Genomic DNA, 22,118 nt, shown 5'->3' with positions numbered 1-22,118 from the left:
GGAGCTGTTATGCAGGGGCTGACCCTTATGAGAAGGATTCACTTTAGCTGGACTCTGGTGCCTGTCCAGTCTGCCCTTTGAGTGTGTCATTTGTAGAGATGAATTGGTGGTTCTCTGGCTCAGTTTGAACCCACCACAGGCGAAGTTCAGTCGTAGCCTGTGCCCTGCCCGGGGCCACCTGATATGATCCAGAAAGCTTTCTGTAGATGTCTTCCCCCTCATTGGGCTTGGAGATACCTGAGAGAGACTAAACTGCGAACTGATGCTAGCTGCTGCTGCTGGTGCCGTACTTGGGGCTGGTAAGCAAGAGGTTTGGGGTATGCCAAGGTCAGATGCCACTTGTTTGGGACTTGTGAACCTTTGAGAGATTTCAAGCCAGTCCATAGCATGAGCCAAGACAGGCCATTTGTATGGAAAAGCCACAGGAAGTGGGTTGGGTGGGCCTCCAAGTTGGGTAGAGTAGTTTCTCAGGGAATCACCAGGGCAAGGGGACCAGTGTTAGCCAAGTTGACGGAGACTCAGATATGACGGCCATCCGAGTCTGCAAGCTGGTTTGGGGGAGGACTCAAAATAAACAATAGATTCTGCCGTAACTTCTGCCTAGGAGAAAGCTTGACCCACCAGCCTTGGAGCCAGACCATTCAGTTCCACCCCATATGTCCTTGGCACCTTTCGAGCTGCTGTCCTAGCCCTGGAGTCAAGAATGAGTGAGTACATCAGTAAATTCATGTATAGGCCCTTTAAGAGGAGCCCCTGGGACTCCCGTTGCCCTCCATCTCACTTAGCCACAGTCTCTGCTGGTTTTCACCTCTGGAAGTTGTAGGGACTTCTTTTCTCAGCACTAGAACCCTAGATTGGGGAGCCTGGTATAGGGCTAGGGCCCCTTGCTCCTCCAGGGGACATTCGCAGACAGAATATCCCTCCCAGTTCTCGATCACCACACATGGCTGTAGGTCCATCCATTTTCGCGTCTTTGCCCCTCCTACCAGTCTGGACATAGCTGTTCTATATAGCCTTAGTTATAGGACTTCTGTTCACCTAGACTTGAGGTGATTCTCACTGATGATTATTTTGTAGGTTAGTTATAATTTTTATGTGGCTGTGAGAGGAGGCCAGCACAGCATTTTCCTACTCTGCCATATTGACTGGAACTCTTGGTTTCATTGATCTTTTGTGATTTTTTTTAGATTTTTATTTCATTTGTTTCTGCTGTGATCTTTATTTCCTTCCTTCTACTCACTTTGGCCTTTGCTCTTCTTTTTCTAGTTCCTTTAAGTATAATGTTAGATTGTATATTTGAGATCTTTGATGTTTTTGAGGTAGGCCTGTATTGCTACGAGTTTCCATCTGAGGAGTGCTTCCACTGTGTCCCATAGGTTTTGGATTGTTGTATTTTTGCTTTCTTTTGTTCAGGGTATCTTTTGATTTTTTTCCTTGATCTCATTGTTAATCCATTCATTGTTCAGTAGCATGTTATTTAACCTCTCTATATTTGTGTTTTTCCATTTCTTATAATTGATTTCTAGTTTCATACCACTGTGGTTGGAGAAGACGTTTGATATGATTTTAGTTTTTTTAAATTTATTGAGATTTATTTTGTGGCCTAACATGTGGTCTATCTTGGAAAATGTTCCTTGTGCACTTGAAAAGAATCTATATTTTGCTGCTTTGGGGTAAAATGCTTTAAAAATATCAATTAAATCCATCTGGTCTAGTGTGTTATTTAAGGCCACTGTTCTTTTGTTGATTTTTCGGTCTAGATTTTTCAATTGGGGTCAATGAGGTATTAAGGTCCCCTACTATGACTGTATTACTGGAAATCTCTCCCTTTATGTCAGTTAATATTTGCTTGATATATTTAGGTGTTCCTATGTTGGGTGTGTAAATGTTTACTAGGGTTATGTCTTCTGGTTGGATTGATCCCTTTATCATTATGTAATGTCCTTTTTTGTCTCTTATAACCTTTGTTTTAAAGTTTATTTTGTCTAAGTTTTGCTACCCCAGCTTTTTTTTCATTTCCGTCTACATGTAGTATCTTTTTCTGTTCCTTTTACTTTCAGTCTGTGTGTGTCTTGCTCTAATGTGGATCTCTTGTAGATATCATATGTATGAGTCTTGTGTTTTTTTCCATTCAGTTACCCTGTGTCTTTTGATTGGAACATAGCTTATGAGCTGCTTTGTGGGTGCTGACCCCACAAAACAAGATTTGCCCAAGTGGGCTCTGGTACCTGACCAGACCACCCTTTGGTTGTGCCACTTGTGGGGCTAATTGAGTATTGCTTTGTTATGGTCTTAAGCTGAACTCCAGGTGTGTTGGTTCTTGGGCCTCTTGGGAGTAGCTCCTGTGCAGGCCAGTGTCAGCCACTGCTTGTGACTGGCCCTAGGCTATTGGGTAGGAGCTACAAAATGATCAGGTATTGGTCACCCCCTTTGCTGGATCCAGTGGTGCATGTGAGAGGTCATGCTGTAAACCTGAGGCTGTCTGCTACCAATACCAAGCCTGGGGTAGCTCAGCAAAAGGTCCAGGGCATCCTGAGGTTAGCCACCACCTGCCAACTTCCAGGAAGGCTCAGCCGCTGACGGAGCCTCATGTGGTTCACAAGTTGGGTGAGGCAGGGTCTCAGAGTCACCAGGGTAAGGCAAGTGGTGTTCACTGGGTTAATGCAAATTCAGGTTTGCTGTCAGTGCTGAGCCTGGGGCCACTCAGCAAAAGACTCAGAGCATACTGAGGCCAGCCACCTTCTGCCTGGGGCCTAAGTTGTCCAAGAAAGACTACAGCACAGGCTGGGGCTGGTTGCCCATCATTGAACGTGCCTCCTGTGATGACCGAGCCAAGGTAGGCTGCTTGCTGCTGAAAGAGCCTCCTGCAGAGCGCCTCCAAAATACATTTGCTGGTGTGTGAATTGGGTTGGGCAAGGCCCGAGGGAGTAACTGGTGTGGAGCAAGTTGATTTTACCAGTTAATGCAAATTCAGATTTGGCCATGTGGGGAAAAGGGTTCAACATAGAAAAGATGGTGGCTATCCCTCCAGCCCTCACTCTGAAGCCACACAACTCACTGTCTCCCTGTATGTTCCTGGTGTTTCCCAAGCCTCTGTACCTCCACCAGAGCCCTGGGTAAGTTCCTGTGAGCAAATGGGTCTGTGTGCAGGTCCTTTAAGAGGACACCTGGGTTTCCAGTAGCCTTCCATCTAACCCATATGTTTGGAATCTCTGCTGATTTTTCACAGCTAGATGTTGTGGGGGCTTCTCTTCCTGGCACTGGTGCTCTGGCCTAGGGGCAGTGGCCATTTTGGGGCTACCACCCCTTGGTTGTCATGGGGGACACCTGCAGCTGAGATACCGCTGCCAATTCCAATGGCTACATGGGTGTAGGGCCAACCTATTTTGTGTCTCCACCCCACTTTTTAACAATCTGAACATAGCTTCTTTATATCCTTAGTTATAGGAGTACTGCTCAACTAGTCTTCAGATGGTTCTACAGGTTGATTATTCTATAATTTATAATTTTAGAGGAGGAGGCAAGTACATCTTTTACCTACTCCGCCATCTTGACTGGACTCTCATTTTCTGTCAGTTCTTTAGGATTTTCTACGTAGACAGTCATGCCATCTGTGCTCAAGGACACTTTGATTTCTGTCTTCCCAATCTGTATACTTTTTATTTCCTTGTTTTATTGTATTAACTAGAATTTATTTCCAGTACAGTGTTGAAAACGGGAATGCTAAGAGGGGGGACCTTCTTGTGTTGTAACTGATTTAGTAGGAAAGTTTCAAGTTTCTCAGCATTAAGTATGATGTTAGTTGTACAGTTTTTTGTAAAAGTTCTTTATCAAGGTGAGGAAGTTCCCCTCTATTCCTAGTTTACTGAGAGTTTTTATCATTAATGGATGTTTTTGTCAAATGCTTTTTCATATCTATTGATATGATTGTATGAGTTTTTTTTTTTTTATCCTGTTAATGTGACAGATTACATTAATTTTTGAATGTTGAATTAGCCTTGCATACCTGGGTTACATCTCGCTTAGTCATGGTATATATCATTTTTTTTACATTGTTAGGTTATATTTAATGTTTTGTTGAGAATTTTTATATTTATGTTCATGAAGGTATTACTCTGTACTTTTCTTGTGATGTCTTTGGTTTTGGTATTAGGGTAACACTGACCTCATAGATGAGTTAGGAAGAATTCTTTCTGCTTTTATCCTCTGAAAGAAATTGTAGAGAATTGGTATATTTCTTCCTTAAATGATTGGTTGAATTCACCAGTGAAGCCATTTGAGCCTCATGATTTCTGTTTTGGGAGGGATGTTAATTATTGGTTCAATTTATTTTAATAGATAAGGCCTATCAGATTGTCTATTTCTTGTCTTAGTTTTGGCAAATTTTGTGTTTCAAAGAATTGGTCTGTTTCATCTAGATTGTGAAATCTGTGGGCATAGAGTTGTTTATAGTATTCCTTTATTTTTTTTTTAATGTCCATAGTTTCTGTGTAGTGATATGTCCTCTTTTATTTCCAATATTAGTAAATGGTGTCCTCTTTTTTTTTTTTAGCTAAGTTAGCTAAAAACTTAGGTTTATCAATTTTATTGATCTTCCAAAGTACCAGCTTTTGATTTTGCCAATTTTCTCTGATTTCTTGTTTTCAATTTTATTGATTTCTACTCTTTTTGTTATTTCTTTTTTTCCACATTGGATTTGATTTGGTCTTATTTTTCTGGTTTCCCAAGGTGAAAGCTTACCGATTTTCAGTCTTTTTTTCTAATATGTACATTCAGTGCTATAAATTTCCCTCTAAACACTGCTTTCACTGCATCCCACAGATTTTGACATGTTGTGTTTTCTTTTTAACTTGGTTCAAAATGTTTTTTAATTTCTCTTGCAATTTCTTCTTTGAACCATGTGTTGTTTACAGGTGTGTTGTTTAGTCTCCATGTGTTTTGGAATTTTTCCATCTACCTTTCATATCGTTCATTTAATTCCATCATGGTCTTAAGAGCAGACATTGGATGATTTCTGTTCTTTTTTAAATTGGTTAAGGTGACTTATGGTCCAGAATGTAGTCTGTCTTGGTGAATGTTCCAGGGGAGCTGTATTCTGCTGTTGTTGGAAGTAGTAGTTTGATATCTAGGTAATTGATGGTGTAGTTGAGTTCAGCTGTGTCCTTAATGTTTTTCTGCCTGCTGAATCTGTCCATTTCTGATAGAGTGGTATAGAATTCTCCAACCATGATAGTGGATTCATCTCTTTTTCTTTGCAATTCTATTAGGTTTTGCCTCACATAGTTTGGTACTCTGTTGTTAGGTACATACACAATAAGGATTATGTCGTCTTGGAGAATTGATCCCTTTTTCATGTACTGCCTTTCTCTATCCCTGATAATTTGGTAATTTCCTTGCTTCGAAGTCTTCTCTGTCTGAACTTAATGTAGCTACTCTTGCTTTCTTTTGATTAGTGTTAGCACAGTATATCTTTCCCCATCCATTTACTTTTAACCGATATGTGTCTCTGCATTTAAAGTTTCTTGTAGACAGCCTATAGTTGGGTCTTGTTTTTTGATCCACTATGATGAACTCTTTTACTTGGTGCATTTAGACCAGTGACATTCCAATTATTATTGATATACTTGGGGTAATAGCTACCACATTCCTTACCATTTCCTATTTGTTGCCCTTGCTCTGCTATTTTTGTCTTCCACTCTTTTTCTGCCTTTTATGGTTTCAGTTGAACATTTTATGATTCCATTTGCTCTCCTTTCTTAGCATATTGATATTTTTTAAAAGTTGTTGCCCTAGAGTTTGTAGTGTACATTTACAGCTAATCTAAGTCCACTTTCAAACAACACTATACCAATTCACGGGTAGTATGAGTACCTTATAATAAAATAATCCAATTCATCCCTTCCATCCCTTGTATCATTACTATCATTCATTTAATTTTTAAGCATATATAATTGAATATATTGTTGGTATTATTACTTTGAACAAGCTTATTTAGATCTAATTAAGAATAAGAAAAAATAAGTTTTTATTTTACTTTCACTTATTCTTCCTTCGGTGCTCTTCCTTGTTTTATGTAGATCCAAACTCCTGACCTATATTATTTTCCTTCTCTCCAAATAAATTCTTTAACATTTCTTCCAAAGTAGGTCTATTGACAACAGAGTCTTTCAATTTTTATTTGTCTGAGAGTCTTTATTTCTCCTTTACTTTTGAAGGATAATTTTGCAGGGTACGGAATTTCAGGCCGTTGGGTTTTTTTTTTTGTCATAACACTTTCAAATATTTCACTCCACTCTTCTTGCTTGCATGGTTTCTGAGAAGTTAGATATAATTCTTATCTTCATTCCTCTGTAGCTAAGGTATTTTTTTCCTCTGGCGTCTTTCAGGATTTTTTCTTTATCTTCAGTTCTCTGTAGTTTGAAAATGATATGACTAGCTGTAGTTCTTTTGGTATTTATTCTGCTTGAGGTTCTTTATGATTCCCATATCTGTGGTTTGGTATCTGACATTAATTTGGGGAAATTCTCTGTCATTATTGTTTCAAATATTTCTTCTGTTCCATTCTGTCTTCTCCTTATGATATTCCCATTTTACATATGTTATACCTTTTATAGTTGTACGACCGTCCTTGGATTTTTTTTTTTTTCATGTTCATTCTCTTTACTTTTTGGTTTTTTGGTTGAGATACCCTCTAACTTAGAGATTCTTTCTTCAGCCATATCTAGTCTCCTAACAAGCCCATCAGAAGCATCCTTGTTTTTCCATTAGAGCTCTCTGCATATTGATCATAGTTGTTTATTCCCAGTTTGAAAATTCCAGCATTTCTGCCATGTCTGGTTCTTATCGTGCTCTGTCTCTTCCAATTGTGTTTTTTGCTTTTGGTATGCCTTGTAATTTTGGACATGATGTGCTGGTAAAAGGAACTGCTCTAAGTAAGCTTTTAGTAATGTAGTGATAAGGAGTTGTGGGGAGGGAAAGCATTCTGTAGTCCTGTGATTAAGTCTCAGCCTTTTAGTGAGCCTATGACTCTGGTCTATGAATTTCTTGTGTGCTTCTCAGGTTTTTTTGTTTTTGTTTTTTCCTTCACACTTAGGTGGATCAGGATGAGTAGAGTGGGATGGAGTTGGCTATTTCCCTTCCCCTAGGTCAATTAGGCTCAGGTAATAATATCCCATCAAGGTTTAGGGTCTGGTTAACTAATTTCCTCCTGAGGAGAGGCTTTGTTAAGAACAATGTGCTCTGCCAGATTTCAAAATAGTTCCTTTCCCCCTCCCCTTGCCAAAAGGACAGTGGGAATTTTCTCTGATATTTACTGTTGGCACATGGTTGAGTTTCTGGAGATAAATCTCACAGTACTGTGGGGGTCTCATCTGTGACTGGGTCCCTTCTGGAGTTTCTAACTCTCAGACTTGTCCATAGTGTGCCTCCAGCAGTTCAGATTTTTCTACCCCAACAATAGTTCCCAAGGTGGTTTCTGTTCGTATGTTTGTTCCAGTAAGCTGTGACTTCCTGTATTCACCTGTGTCTCCAATCTTGGAGGCAGTGATTTTCCTCTCTTATGGATCCAAGAAGAGTTGTTGATTTTTTCAGTCTGTCCAACATTTTACTTGTTAGGATGCATTGGCAGCTTACAAGCTCCTTGCATGAGGAACTGAAAATCAGTCTGTTGTGATTTTATTTTTAAGCCTGGCTTCATAGGAGTTGCTACGGGTCAGAGCAGCTTATGTTCAGCCAGCGTTTGGTTAGATGTTGTATTTAAGCCCTTCTCTGTGTTGATAGATCTGTGCGGGGCTTGGGGAATGATTTCAAAGCTGCCCCATCCTCTGTTCTATTTGCCCATGAGTGCGTGCAGCTTAGCATATGTGCACAGCCTTTTTTCATTCCAGGATTGACTGTGATCCCAGGAGGTTCTGCTTGGCTGTGATTCTCAAATTTCTGGCTGCTCTACTTTCTCATTGTTGCTTCGAGTATTAAAGAGCTACCAGCACCCTCATATTTGTTTTTCAAGATTTCCATTACTTTCAACAACACTCTTAGGCAAGGAATAGTCTATACTCTATTCCAGATAAAGTCAGTCCTCCAAAATAGAGCTGGAAATCTTTATCCTATAATCTGCCTCAGCTCCTGGGCAGAATTTTTTATTCTACTGAACAGGAGCTGGGGGCTGGGACAGCATCCCTCTTCTCCCAGAATAACATCCCTATTCTGTGAGCAGGGGACCTGAGATGGGACATTCAGGGCCCAACATTCTTTAGCCTGCTGTGCCTGGGGTAGTTACTACCCAACATATGTGGCTTAGAGCGGGTAATGGGGGGAGCTTCATTTCTCCAGGCTGCTGTCTAGAAGGGAGCTTCTGCAACACACAGATGGCCTGCTTCTTCCAGGGTAGCTCTAAACAGGGAGCTAGGATGAAAGAGAGTTTCCATAACACAGAGCTGTGGTAGGGGAAAAGGGAATGATGCAGGCAGGATATGGTTCAAATGCTACAAACTTTGTTTTTACTGAGACTTAATAGATTTTCTTGAATAAACGTTTCCTCCATTTGCTATATGCCCTTAGGACAATTCCTAAAGATTTAAAATAACTGTCTTATAATTTTCACCAGTTAAAAGGTGTTTTGCTGGAGAGAGGGTGTATGCAAAGCTCCTCACTCCATTCCAGAACTCCTGTCTTGGTCTGACCACTTTAAAAGAAAATTCCCTTTTGAGCCAAATTTCTGATTTTTTTTTTTTTTTTCAATATTGGTACTTAAAAATGGAGAACTATAGGAAAGACCATGCGTGCGCTTACACACACACCCTTGGTAATATATCCACTTGTTTAAAAGTATTCTAGGACTATGTGAAGCAAAACCTTAAATTCTCAGTCCTTCTCTTTCCCAAAGTAACCACTGTTAACAGTATATCCTTAAGGATTTTTCAGAACCTTCTGAGAGAGGCTCAGGTTATGAAAAAATTAAGTGCCTCTATGAAAATCACTGCTTCTTCTATTGTGTTTCTAGTCATTCATACCTAGAAAAGTTCCTTACGGAGCAAATGATGGAAAGGAGGGAAGATGTATGGCTTCCACTCATCTCGTATAGGAATTCATTAGTCACTGGAGGTGAAGATGATAGAATGTCTGTGAACAGTGGAAGCAGCAGCAGCAAAACCTCTTCAGTAAGGAATAAGAAAGGACGACCCCCACTTCACAAAAAAAGAGTAGAAGGTAAGTCTGCCTTTACTCTATGAAACAAATAGCTTTGCTGATGTTAAATAGATAAATAAAGGAGCAAATAATCTGTTGAAGCAAGATAATACTGTTGAGCACATTATTTCCTTGTATATTTGATACACACTGAGAGGTTCAGGCAAAAAGTTTGAAATAGACAAAGTGGGACAGAAAAGAGTCAAAGATAAGTTGAAAGAGCATAGAACACAGAGGAAGATAGGCATAGAGGAAAAAAAGGACACAATTATAATACTTTATAAATTTGATCCCATATCATAACCCTCTAATACGGCAGTCCCCAGCCCTTTTGGCACCAAGGACTGATGCTCTTATGAGAATCTAATGCCTAAAGATGAGGTGGAGCTGAGGTGGTGAGGCTAGTGCTGGAGAGCAGCTGCAAATACAGATGAAGCTTCACTCCCTCACCTGCCACTCACCTCCTGCTGTGCATCCTGGTTCCTAACAGGCCATGGACTGATGATACTTGGCCGCAGCCTGGGGATTGGAGACCCTTGCTCTAATACATTAAATTTTAAATGATAGTTATAATGTTATTCTGTTAAAATTCATACTAATATAGGAGAGATTCTGGTAAGTTGAGGGTAGACACCTGCAGCAAATTAAATATATCAGAACAGCTTTCTATTTCTACCCCCTTGGATGGACCATTTTTGTATATTAAAATAGTAATGGCCAAATCTGGTTTTATAATCCTCATGAACTGTGGGGAATGGGAAAGTTGATTATAATGAAAATATGATCAATAGTAGATATTAATAGATCCAAAAAGACTAAAATTTCTTTTATTAAAGCAGCATTATTCTTAAACTAAGAGAAAACTCAAAGTTAAATGGTTATTTCCTCAAATAATCTTCCTCATTTTCATGCTTCTCCTAATAAATTTTCTCCAAACCCAGAGAGGAGGGCAATGACCAGAATCCTGTACTCTTGATTCTCTTTTCTTTGTACCTTTCAGCATCTCACTTCTGCTACCTAAAAAATAGTGACTCATCAAAGATTCATAGATGTAATATTCATATTAGCCAGCATTTATCAAATCCTTGCTATATACCAGGAATGTGCTTTACATGCAGTCTATCATTTAATCATTTATTTGACTAATATTTATAAAGCACTTAGGTCAGTCTTTGGCACCTGGTACATGTTATATAAATGTTTTTTTATAAATTAACTCTTAAGTTCAGTACCATTATCCAGATTTGACACAGAAGAAACTAAGGCCTCGGAAATTTTAAATAACCAAAAAAAAAATTCACTAGTGGAGCAGTCAGAATTATCACTTTAGAACTGAAAGAAGCATATAAGACCAGATAACCTAATTTTGTAATTGTTAAATTATAAAAAAGTATACTTGCTCTGTAACAATTTGAAATTTACCAAGTGACTTAAGCAGGTTGCATGCCCAGAACTCCTACATAGCAGAGTTTTGCAAGAAGTATTTTCATTGAGGAATCTTTATGTACGTATGTATGTATGTACGTATGTATGTATTTAGGTGAGGCAACCCTTGGTTGACCTCACAGATTGCAAGGACCTTGTCAGCTTACAGTCCCTTATTTTTTATTTTTTTACGCCTACAGCACCTGGTCATCCTAGGTGGTCTCCCATTCAAGTACTAACCAGGCCCAACCCTGCTTAGCTTCCAAGATCAGACGGGATTGGGCTTGTTCAGGGTGGCATGGCCATAGACTCATTGAGGAATCTTTAGGAGTTAGGAGGATCTCTTCAAGAAGAGTGAGTTCTTCCTGAAGTTATTTATTCATTAAGTCTTTATCAAGAACCTTCCTAAGAACTGCACTAAATGCTGGAGATTAGGTATTGATAAAAAAAAAATAGCTCATAGTACAGATGGGGAGACAGAGAAGTAGGCAATTCAGTTTGGTAAATGCTCTGATTGGCCAAAAAGGTTCTCTGGGAACATACAGGTAGTGACCAAACTTAGTGAATCAGGAAAGATATTCTGGAAAAGATGACATGTAATAGAGAGCTGAAAGATAAGTGTACCAGGTTAAGAACCATTTTTATGATCATGCTTATATCATTCTTATGATCCTAAAAATTGAAGTGCAGCAGAGAATAAAAGTTTTGAATTAAATGTTAACTGGAAATTGGTATGAATAAAAAATGATGAAACATATTCTTGCTGATTAAGATTCATTAGTGAGCTTCAGGTCAGTGGAATGACCTTAACCAAACAATAGGTAGGTATTCCCAGGGACAGAAAAGCTAATAAAATGTACATGTGTCTGACAAAATTTTGAAAACCTAAGAAATACACAGAGAGAAAGAATGTTTGATGGCAGATGAAGAACCTAACATGCACATATCTCTGAGACTTAATGGGGGAAGAAAAAGAATGGGATTCATACTATGTGATTAAAATTCTTAAGAAGGAAAGACATAGCAGTAATATTTTTTAAAGTCTTCCATATTAAGAAAATTCAGAAATTTATAGGTTGACACTTTACAATTAAGTAATATTTTATCAAGATATAGTTTAGGTATGCAAATAATTCTTTAATCTGCTCAGATCTTTATAAATGATTTTACGGCAAAAAAACAGTTCCTGGACCCTTGAAGAAACTTAAATGTAATTAGAGATAACACATGCACATGACAAATAACCTACTAGTGCAGGACAGTATATAATTTATTTCTAAATAATCAGGAATAATTCTGTTTCCTGTACAAGTTAAAAGAGAATGGTAGGTGGGGTTGGATGGGGAGTGATCAGGGAAGACTTAGGCATGAAGAGTGAGCCTCTCAACACATTCCCACATGTATGACCTGGAAAAAAGGTTTATTTTTCTTGGGACCAGTGTTGTGCAACAGGACTTGCTGATTTCTCAGTAAAGTCCAGCCAGACTTTTAGTTCTACTGCCTGAGACCCAGACTTTAAGTGGTACTTCCTTTGCTTGAGCAAAGCAGGCTACAGGGGTCTCAAGCTGGTCCCATTCTTCCCTTTTTATGGTGAATTAATCCTTAGAGGTGGAAGGACTTGAAAAGATGATAATGTGAGGATAGGTAACATCTGATGGTTACATACATTACCTCATTTAATCTTTACAAACCTGTGAGGTTAGGTACTAATATCCACATTTTGTATATGAGAAAACTGTATTTTGGAAGTTTAACAGCTTATACAAAGTCATACCAGTGAGCGGTGTAACTGAGATTCAAACTAGGCAGTCTAATTCCAGAGCCATTCTATAACTTCTACCAGCGTTTACTCTACCCGTGATGTTCTATGACTCTAAACTGGAATTTTACAGATGAAAGTCTGGATAATACGTGGCTAAATAGGACAGACACCATGATTCAGACTCCTGGCCCCCTGCCAGCACCACAGCTCACTTCCACTGTCCTGCGGGAGAATAGCCGGCCCATGGGAGAGCAGATTCAGGAACCCGAGTCCGAACATGGTTCTGAACCCGACTTTTTACACAAGTAAGTAGTAAAAGTTCATTTTCTTGACATAAAACCATTAACTGTTAAAGAAAAAAACTATCAGGAAAAAAACTACATTTGTTCATCATTTTACTGGTCAGTTAATGAGAAAACAAAACCACAAATAGAAGTTAAATAATTTATATTAGAAGAGGTATAATAAGTCTGTCAATGCTTATGGATATCAGTTCCTCAGAGTCCAGAGACTTTTCTTTTAATGCATGGTTCTCACTATATGCAACTTTCAGTCGGAGTCTGCACATTCATTCATTGGACAGGTCCGTTTCTTCTCAGGGACTTGCCAATAAGACATGCAGGTTACTTCCTTGGCAAGAGAGCCTATAAGAGTCTCTGCTAAGGTTGTTACTTGTCTGAACACCAAATAGACTATGTGTTACCTTTATATACATTTAATTAATAGTACTTTATCTTGATTAACTTTATATTTTAAACTTAAAACTATTTGTGGATTAAGAATTAAAATATTTGATAAATTCTAAGAATTGTTGCACTTTCGTTGAGCGAATCAAGATCTTACCTTTCCCCACAGTAGTGGTTAAAATGGTTTCTAGTACCAGAGCTCTGAAATTGTGGTTCCATGACTTTTGCAATTTAAAAAAAAAAACAAACCTAAACTTTTTTTTGTTGTTTTACATCCAACTTGGAAATTCTCTTATCATTTCACTTGTGTTTCTGTTCATATTGGGGTAATGCTATGAATTACTCTGATGGATCAGAGAGCTCTCTCACTTGAACTCAACAGATTCAGCAGGTTAGAAATGGAAAGAGGCAATGATAGAAGTATTCAGTTCCTGGGTTTTCATAAGGCATGTTTGCTCTGAGAATCTCCCTTTCTTCAAAGCTGAAAGGATAATTGTCAGCCACTACATAACTGGGCATTCTTAGTTTACCATATGACCAGCTTCCTACAAGGGTGGGTTCCTTCTTATCTGAGCAGCCTGCCTTTCTTCCGTGACCTTACCACTTGTCAGTCCCTCCTATATGTGGTCTGTCTTCTTTTCCCTGCTATAGATATTTAGGTTTAATCAAGGTGGTAGCCCCACATAAGACAGCTACTTTTCATCCAGCAGATTTTATCGACTAAAAATCATTAAAGTTTACATCCTATAAAATTCCCAAGAGGCATGTTTATGCAGTGTATATGTGCTGATAAGTAGAGTACAGGTGCAAATTTAACCCAGCATGCACCAGACTCCAGATTTCCTCCTAAGATCTGAGAAAAAACTGTTATACCTTTCCTTGTTCAACCCTGGAGGGCTCTGAGCTACCAAGCCAGCATTGTTTCTGTCCCTTGGGGGGCTGGCTGTCCAGCTTGGAACACTTTTGAGTATGACAGCAGCTGAATACAGAGGTCCGAGAAGCACTTGTTTGGCAGGGATTTGGGGAACAAAGCTGATAATTTAAGTACCTGTAGGAGAGGGAAAAGTTTTTCTTCAACACACTTAAGGCCCCTAGCTGGGTCAGAAAAGAGTCTGTCTCCATTTAGAGGGGAATTTATTTCCCAGAGCTTTTTTTGCATTTATGGCTTATTAAATGCCTGCAGCTCAAAATAACTCTCAAAGAGGCATATTTTATATGGTGACATATTCTGATTTCCTAGCACCTAGCAACTAGCCACAGCCAGCTTCTCTTGGAAACTTAGGGATCTCTTTGGCCAACTTACTGCCATTTCTCAGCCTTGGCCCTGATCCAGCTAACTCCCCTGACACGGGAGATTAAACCAGCCATCTATGGCCGCCTTAGCATGGAACTTACTAGCTAAATTCATTATCTGCTGCCACAACATTTATTTCTCTCTTAGTCCTCAGATGCAGATCTCTTGGTTAGGCCAGCCAAAATTAGAAGACTTAAATCGGAAGGACAGAACAGGAATGAACTACATGAAAGTGAGAACTGGAGTAAGGCATGCCGTGTAAGTGTTACATCTAGTATCACAAGAATATAATCACTGTGTGATGCTGGTCATTTTGTGGAATGACTTGGGTTTCTCTGATATTTGGTCTGAGGAATTAAAATCATAATTCAGGATATACTATGCAGCATAGGTCAGGAACAGAGGGCATGGGCTCTTGAGGTTTTCAGTGTTTAAATCCTTGTGCTGCTACTTGCCAGCTATGTGTCTCTGGGGAAGCTCTGTTTTCTCTGTGCTCAGGTTTCTTATTTGTAAATTTGAGATAATAGTACCAATCATTTAAGAGTTTTGTGGGAACCGACACATAGCTCAATAAAAGTTTACTATTGCTGTTATTGCATTTAAATTATACTTCCTTCTGATGAACTGAGATGAAATCTTGAGTAAACTGAAGGAGTGATCCTTAATCACCTTAGGTTCACTATCATAATTTGTATAGTCTATAGATTGTAATCGGAAGGTGTGCTTTCATTGGTTAGAAGAGTTAATATAAGAAAGAGCCAGGACTCCAGATTTGATGAATCTGCACAGCTTTCTGACTCCGGTTTTTTCTTTATCAGTCGGGGCCTAATGGAAGAAGATGCTGAGCCTATATTTGAAGATGTGATGATGTCATCCCGGAGCCAGTTAGAAGATATGAATGAAGAATTTGAAGACACCATGGTTATTGATCTGGTAAGGAAATTCATTTTTCTTCCGTTAAAATATGTGAAGACATTGGTGTAAGAGATGCTTTTGTTTTCAGAAACCTGTGGGAGGAAGCGAGATGAGAAGGAGTGGGTAACACTGACCAACAATGGACAGGACCAGTGTAAAGCTTGTGGGCATTCAATAAGCTCATGTGGTTTTCAGGCCTGCTTTCAGAGCAGTCAGATTTTGAGCTCTGGCAATGACAGGAACTGATTCCTTCTTATTACCTTCTTGAAAAAGAGCTCACACTAGATCTGGTCTCTTATACTTTAAAATGGAGTCTGACAGTATACACTGTGCTCCAAAATAACCACCAAATAGGTTATTTTGTTCAGTGTGAAAAGACAACTTTGAAATAAATAAATCTGAATATAGACTAGGTGTAGTGATATTAAGAAATTAACTCTCAGGAATAGTAGTGCACGGTGGTTATGTTTTTTAAAGTTTCCATCCATTAGAGATACATATTGAAGTAATTATAGATGAAATGACAGGAATTAAAAAAAAAACGAGATTCAGTGAAATAAGATTGGCCAAATGTTTGACAATTGGTGAAGATGGGTGATGGGAACCTGGGAGTTCATCATACTACTTTCTCTTTGTATTAATTTTCTAGGGCTCCCATAACAAACACACTGACTGTGTGGCTTAAACAATAGAAATTTATTTTCTCATAGTCCTGGAAACTAGAAATCTGAGATCAAGTTGTCAGCAGGGTTGACTGTATTCTGAGACCTCTCTCCATGACTTGTAGATGGCAGTCTTCTTTGTCTTTACTCTGTGTCTCTCTCCTTATAAGGACACTAATCACATTGGATTAGAACCCACCCATATGACCTCCTTTTACCTTAACTCTTTAAAAGCCTTATCTCCAAATAACAGTTACATTTTGAAGCACTGGGGTAAGACTTTTACCTATGAATTTGAGGAGACATAATTTAGCCCATAACATTCTGCTTTGTATATTTTGAATTTTCCATGAGATCATGTCACTCTAATCTATAACCTCCTTTTCTCTGGTCTATCAATACTTTTCCATCTACCTGCTTTGGGGAATTCAGTGAAGGTCTCACCTAACATTTGATCAATTTTATAATTACTCTGTGATTTACAGATGTTGTTTCTAGGTCCAGAAATTATATGCATTTTACATGTTCAAATGATTCATAACTTAAGACTTTTTTTTGTCTAAGTGATCATTTAAAGCCAAATGCACTGTTAAATTTAATGTATATTCCATGTAAAAGCCAGATTCTTTCAAAATTGACCCTCAAAAGTTATAGTACCATCAGAAATAGAAATATTAGCTGATTATCACAGTTCATTATCTTACTATATCTCAGGAAAAAATTAAATAACTGGCTTCTCTTTCCAGCCCCCATCAAGAAATCGGCGAGAGAGAGCTGAGCTGAGGCCAGATTTCTTTGATTCTGCAGCTATCATAGAAGACGATTCAGTAAGTGTTAAATTATTACTGCTTTTTATTTATAGTTTCTGGGTCTTGTTTGTGCTTGAAGTTAATCATTGTTTCTCATTTTCTAGGGATTTGGAATGCCTATGTTCTGAAGTCTGAAGAAAATTTACAAATCTGGAACTCTATTATTTAGAGCTAGAGGCCTATATACTGTGATAGCTTGTATGGGGGAAAAAACACTTTTGATGTGATCTGATTTGTTTTTTAATCAAATGATTGCAGTCATCCCTTCTTGCAGTGACAGAAGAGGAGCATGTAAATTACCCAAGGGAATGTTGGTGAATGTCACCTCAGAAAGACTGATCTGAAAAGTCATTTGTGTCCTAATACTGGACTTATCCCAATACAGATGTGTGTTTTTCTGGAGGGAGGAAGAAATTTTAAATTTTTAAAACAGCTGTCAAGATAAACACTGTTATACACCTGTTTTATGAAAACAGCATTGAGTAAAAAAAAAAAATATTTTTAACTTTATTTTCCTGTTATACAATTTAAAAACCGTTTTAACATTTTGCCTTTTTATGTTTTAAAAGCTAACCATTTTTATTAAACCTATGAGTAAGCAGCTCATTTTAATTGCCGAAGAGTGTTTTGGAGCTCACTGGATTTGGTTGACCTTGTGGAATACAGAAATATGGAGGAGCAGAAATATTGACAAGCTAAGATGAAATTCTGACAGTGCATCTCTGCCAAAAACCACACGCCCTCTATGGATATGGCTATGAATTCCCAGATTTTATATACTCTTGAATAAAAAGGTTTATTTTTATTTATAAGGGGGCATAAAATAAATGTCCATGCAGCCCTTTTTTTCCAACAGATGGTGTACACCATTCATTTTATATAGAATAGGGAGATTCAAATACAGTACATTTTCTATTGGTATTTGTTCTGTGCATTTTTAGCAACTTCTACCAGCAAATAAAGTATTCTCAGTAAAACAAAAATGGTTCTCAAGTTATCAGTTTGCTGTTTTTACCACTTAATTTCATGCCCTGCCAAATTCAGGTTACATAGACTTCCATTTTCTTAAGATAAAGAACTCCTTTGCCATGCAAAAGTAATTTTAAGTGTAACATAACTGTGTCTACTTCCCATGCACTTAATACCTTTATGTGCTAATTTTGTGAATTAAGTTTACCGATCATAGGAGTATGTGCTGCATAGAAGTCTGTGCTTAGAGGGTGAAGTTCCTAAGCTTACCTTGAAATACAGCTGCATTTCAGTGTTAAGTGTGCATATTAAGAATAATTCGTTTGGGGAAAAAATATGAATCTTCAGGACAGCCTTCAATGGTTTAGAGTTACAGTCTGCTTCGACCTTTTATGACTTGCTGCTATTGTTTTTAAAGCCCACTTAGTTTCTTCCTTTCTGATTTTTAAAGTAAGCCTCAGAATTTCAAACCAATCCATCCCCAGCTGTTTCGGGGCTGGTTTTTAAAGTAGCTGCAACAGAATCATGAGGTTTTCCCTTTTTACCAAAAATGAAAAGCATTTTTTAAAAGATCTGCGCACCCAATGATTATCTTTTGTGTAGGAAAACAAAATGGATTATTTTCTTCACCCTTTTAGTAAACAGATTTTTCTCAACATTTGTATAGTTCTGAAAAAACTCAGTTGCCAAAAATGTTTTATCTGCTAATTTAGCAATTTCTGGGCTCCAGTTAGGGGGCTGGGGTCTCACTTTCTTCCAGAGATGTGGGCTTCACTGGAAGTGAAGGGGCAGGAATGACTGGACAGTCCACCATGCCAGGCTTGCCTGTGGTTCTGGCCAGGGAGCAAGCCAGGAGGTGCCCTGGCACATGCACAGATTGATCCTTTGCTTGATGGTCTCATGTGGAAAACAGATGCTGACTTAGAATTGTAGACTGACTACCATGCAACAAAAAAAGGCTTAATATCTACTCCAATGGGTTTCCAATTCAGTTTGAAGTCAGTTGAAATTTTGTATTTTCAGTGTCTCCTTGATTGGTTTTGCTAGTAATTCTGTAAATTGTACATTTGCAATATGAGGTTTTTTTCCTTTTGTACAATTTGAAACTGATGCTTCACCTTTCCTTTAATAAACTATTCAAAATCAGGCTGTGGTAGTCATCCTATTGTTCCTACTAGGTAAAGCTTTAAAGACATGATTTTCTGTCCTGCTGCTCTTGAGAGTTTGCTCTTACAATTTGTTACAAGATGGCAAAATTACTGTGCCAGTGAGATTTTTAAGAAAGCAGAAATTTAGGACTAGCTCATTTTCTTTCATTCCTTGCATTTCTCGTGAGAGTGGGTAGGCCAAGCAAGTTGTCTGTGGTTCAAGAGGTTGAGTTTTGGAGAAGGAATTTAGGGACTATCCACTGATCTGTAGCCTGAGTCCTCCCTTTGCCTGAGATCCAGACCCTGGGCTCTTGCATTGTTGTTCCCTAGCAGTGGTCTTTTAAAGAACACCTGGATTCTACATGGCCACAAGTAAGGATTTTTCTTGATACTAGTGTATACTTAAAAAGTCATACCCTACACTTTATGGGCCTGGCCATGTTTTGGGGGCTGTGTTCCTCAGGGATACAGGGTGTAAATCAGCAGGTGAGCTCTCCAGGCAGCTAAGGAGGGAAGGTAAATAAGGATGGGTTTGTCTCTGGCAGCTCATCTTGAAGGCTACAAGCTTATGAGACGAGACCAGGGCTTTATCCAGGTATGACTCTCCGTAGGATAATCTTGAAAACTCGCCAGCTGTTACTTAACTATGACTCTCTTTGGCCCTGCTCCCAGAAAAGAGTACATCAACTGAAGAACAGTGTCTTCATGGGAAACAAAGGCTTAGTGCCTGCTCAGGTTTTTCAATATAAACAGACCAAAAATTGAGGTAAGGTTCCATATCTGCCCTAAGTGCCTTGCTCTGTAGGGGTCTCTATCAGGCTTCATGTTTTGAAGGACACATGAAGGAGGTAGTTCTCACCATCCAGGACAGTAGTGACATGTCAGAACCTACCTACTAAGGCTGCCACGTCTGCCCAAATGTGTTGATTCCACAGAGGCTGCAGACTGAGGTACTGCCTATTAAGTGGCCATAGCTCATTTAGAATGGTGGAGAGCCCATGCTAACAGGTGCAGTAGTTCTCTCTAAAAGAAAGTCATGGCTCTCCAGAAATCCTTTGGAACTAGAAGAACATGAAATACGTTAGTCAAACAGTTTAAGTCTAGGCTGGTCCAAGGGTGGGGTGAATATCTTCACAGGCTTCTCTGGGTGGGCAGACCACATCTTAAGCACCAGCATCAGTGCATCCAGGGGCAGAGAATTAGGCTGGGGAGATCAAGACATGGTCAGAAGAAAAACTGGAAGTACTTTCTAAGAAGCACTGGAAAGCTGCATTGTGGACATGCTACCCATTACTCCAGCAACTCAAAAAGATGACTGGCCAATGCACAAGGTAGAGAAGCTTTCCCAATCTCGTAGCTCTTTGGATCCTTTGAGGCAATCCCAGGGCAGCAGACCACCACCTTTCTCATCCCAACCCTTAGGAGCTCATCACACTTATTTCATCAGTTGAGAGGCAATATAAATAGAAGACAGGCTTGGGGTTCAGAAAAATATGCCTGGGTTCAAATCCCAGCTTCAGAACTTGGCTTTGCTTACTCGGAGCCAGTGAAGGTCCAGCGGGACACTTGCAGTGCCTCCTACCCTCTACAACTATCAGTCTAAAGACAGGCACTTGCCAGCATTCTGCTCATTGAACTTAATTCCTCTCTGGTTATAAGAATCAACATTTCTTTTTCCCCTTAAAGTGAGAACACCAGTTGGGAAAAGCATCCATGCACAGCAGTCTACAATACTGTCACCGTTCTCAAGGCATTCTGCAGTCCACAAGGCTGGTCTGCTTGACAAAGCTTCCAAGGTTTTGCGGCTTCATGTTTCCTTGGCCACCAGCTTGGTTTTGAGATTGGACTTCTCCCACCATCTCCACTCCAAGGTTTCCCAGAAGCCTCTTTCCAAATGCTTTACTGGACTGGTTCCCCTGCTTTGATAGCAGGCACAGGCACAAGGCTTTCTTAGCATCCAGATTTCACAACCTGGTAAAACACTTCTTAGACTCTATCCTCAAAAAGAAGCTCATGTGCACTATTTTTATATGGACTATAGCACAGTTAACCCCCAAACAGTCCAAATCCTAGACTGGTGACCCCAAAAAGTGCATGGCCAGACAATGTTAAGATCCTGAGCCATATACTGACCGACTTGCAGGAGTCTTCCTTAGCCAGGAGGTCTCTAAAAGCCCAGTACTCAGACATCTCCTTCCAGTGGTTTACAGTCTTCCTGCTGGTTCTGTACTAGCTGCCAAAGAGGAATACAAAGAGCTTCTGTCCCCCAGGAACTCTCACCACGTAGTTAGGAATACAAAAATATGTATAAGGCAGAAAACCACACAATCAGGTACTTAAAAAAAATACCTTCTGTAAACAATCAGTTCGAGCTCACAATTTGAGATGAACTAATGGGAGAAATCAGGCCCTTGAGCATGATGAGCAGGCTGGAGAGCAAGGGTGTTCCAAGGTGGAGGTGACAAGCTTAAAAACTCAGGCAAGGAAGGAAAGGACAGACCAGAACTTCTATGTTGGCTAAAGACATGGGAGAACTGTACTATCCTATCCACTGGAAGTGCCAGAACAGAGGAATGCAACAAAATCTGGACCTGGAATTCATCTATTAGCTCAGAAGGCTTAGGGGGACGCCACAGAGATGAGTGGAGAGGGTATTGCAAAAGTACTTAGAGCCCAATTAGAATGGAAGAGTCCCATTCTCCAACTGGAGAGGAAAGAAAGATGCTCAAGAGGAAAAATAACTTCCTAAAGGCATATGCCGGCTACCTGGAATGGTGCGGTGGCTGGTAGAAAAGAGGAATGTGGATGATGGTCACATATTGGCTTTGGTCAAGTTGAGCTTTAAGTGATGCAACATCCAAGCAGTGCTTACCTTTGGAACCAAGAGGCTGGAGCAAGGCAAAGTCATGAGTGGTGGAAGGACCCAAGGCTTTCATCATAGAGTAAAGCACACAGTATGAGGCACCTTGGAGCAGCACTCTGTGGTGGGCTTTCTGCTGAAACCACTTAAAATCTCCAGTTCTGGTATGGCTCTTAATACTTTACATACTCAGTAAAATAGTTTACAAGGATAGGGAAAAACAAACATAGACAAAGGACTCTGACTCTCAAATTGATATTACCACCCACTTCCTAATCCAAATAACTTGACCATGTGCCTTCAGTTTAAAGACAGAACTACAAAAAAAGTCTTGAACTTTTACCTCAGAAGGTTTATTGTTGATATAGCTGCAGTGGTTCTGAAACTTGTATTTATTGTAGG

General features: G+C 39.3%; 1 protein-coding gene and 1 pseudogene across 1 annotated transcript in view; one reads left to right on the top strand and one right to left on the bottom strand.

The window, feature by feature from the left end:
* STAG1 (stromal antigen 1) overlaps nt 1-18,855 on the top strand; it is a 335,236-nt gene extending 316,381 nt beyond the window's left edge. Inside the window, exons 28-33 of the mRNA XM_023538374.1 lie at nt 8,913-9,207; nt 12,504-12,678; nt 14,501-14,611; nt 15,172-15,286; nt 16,677-16,757; nt 16,844-18,855. Of these exons, the coding sequence (XP_023394142.1) occupies nt 8,913-9,207; nt 12,504-12,678; nt 14,501-14,611; nt 15,172-15,286; nt 16,677-16,757; nt 16,844-16,867 (801 nt within the window). The 3' untranslated portion in view covers nt 16,868-18,855. The remainder of the gene's footprint in view (nt 1-8,912; nt 9,208-12,503; nt 12,679-14,500; nt 14,612-15,171; nt 15,287-16,676; nt 16,758-16,843) is intronic.
* LOC111747403 lies at nt 10,803-10,921 on the bottom strand (annotated as a pseudogene).
* Nucleotides 18,856-22,118: the final 3,263 nt, after the last annotated feature.

Source organism: Pteropus vampyrus, unplaced genomic scaffold (assembly GCF_000151845.1).
Source record: "Pteropus vampyrus isolate Shadow unplaced genomic scaffold, Pvam_2.0 Scaffold220, whole genome shotgun sequence".
NCBI classification, from domain to species: domain Eukaryota; kingdom Metazoa; phylum Chordata; class Mammalia; order Chiroptera; family Pteropodidae; genus Pteropus; species Pteropus vampyrus.
This window is presented reverse-complemented; position numbering and strand designations above follow the sequence as displayed.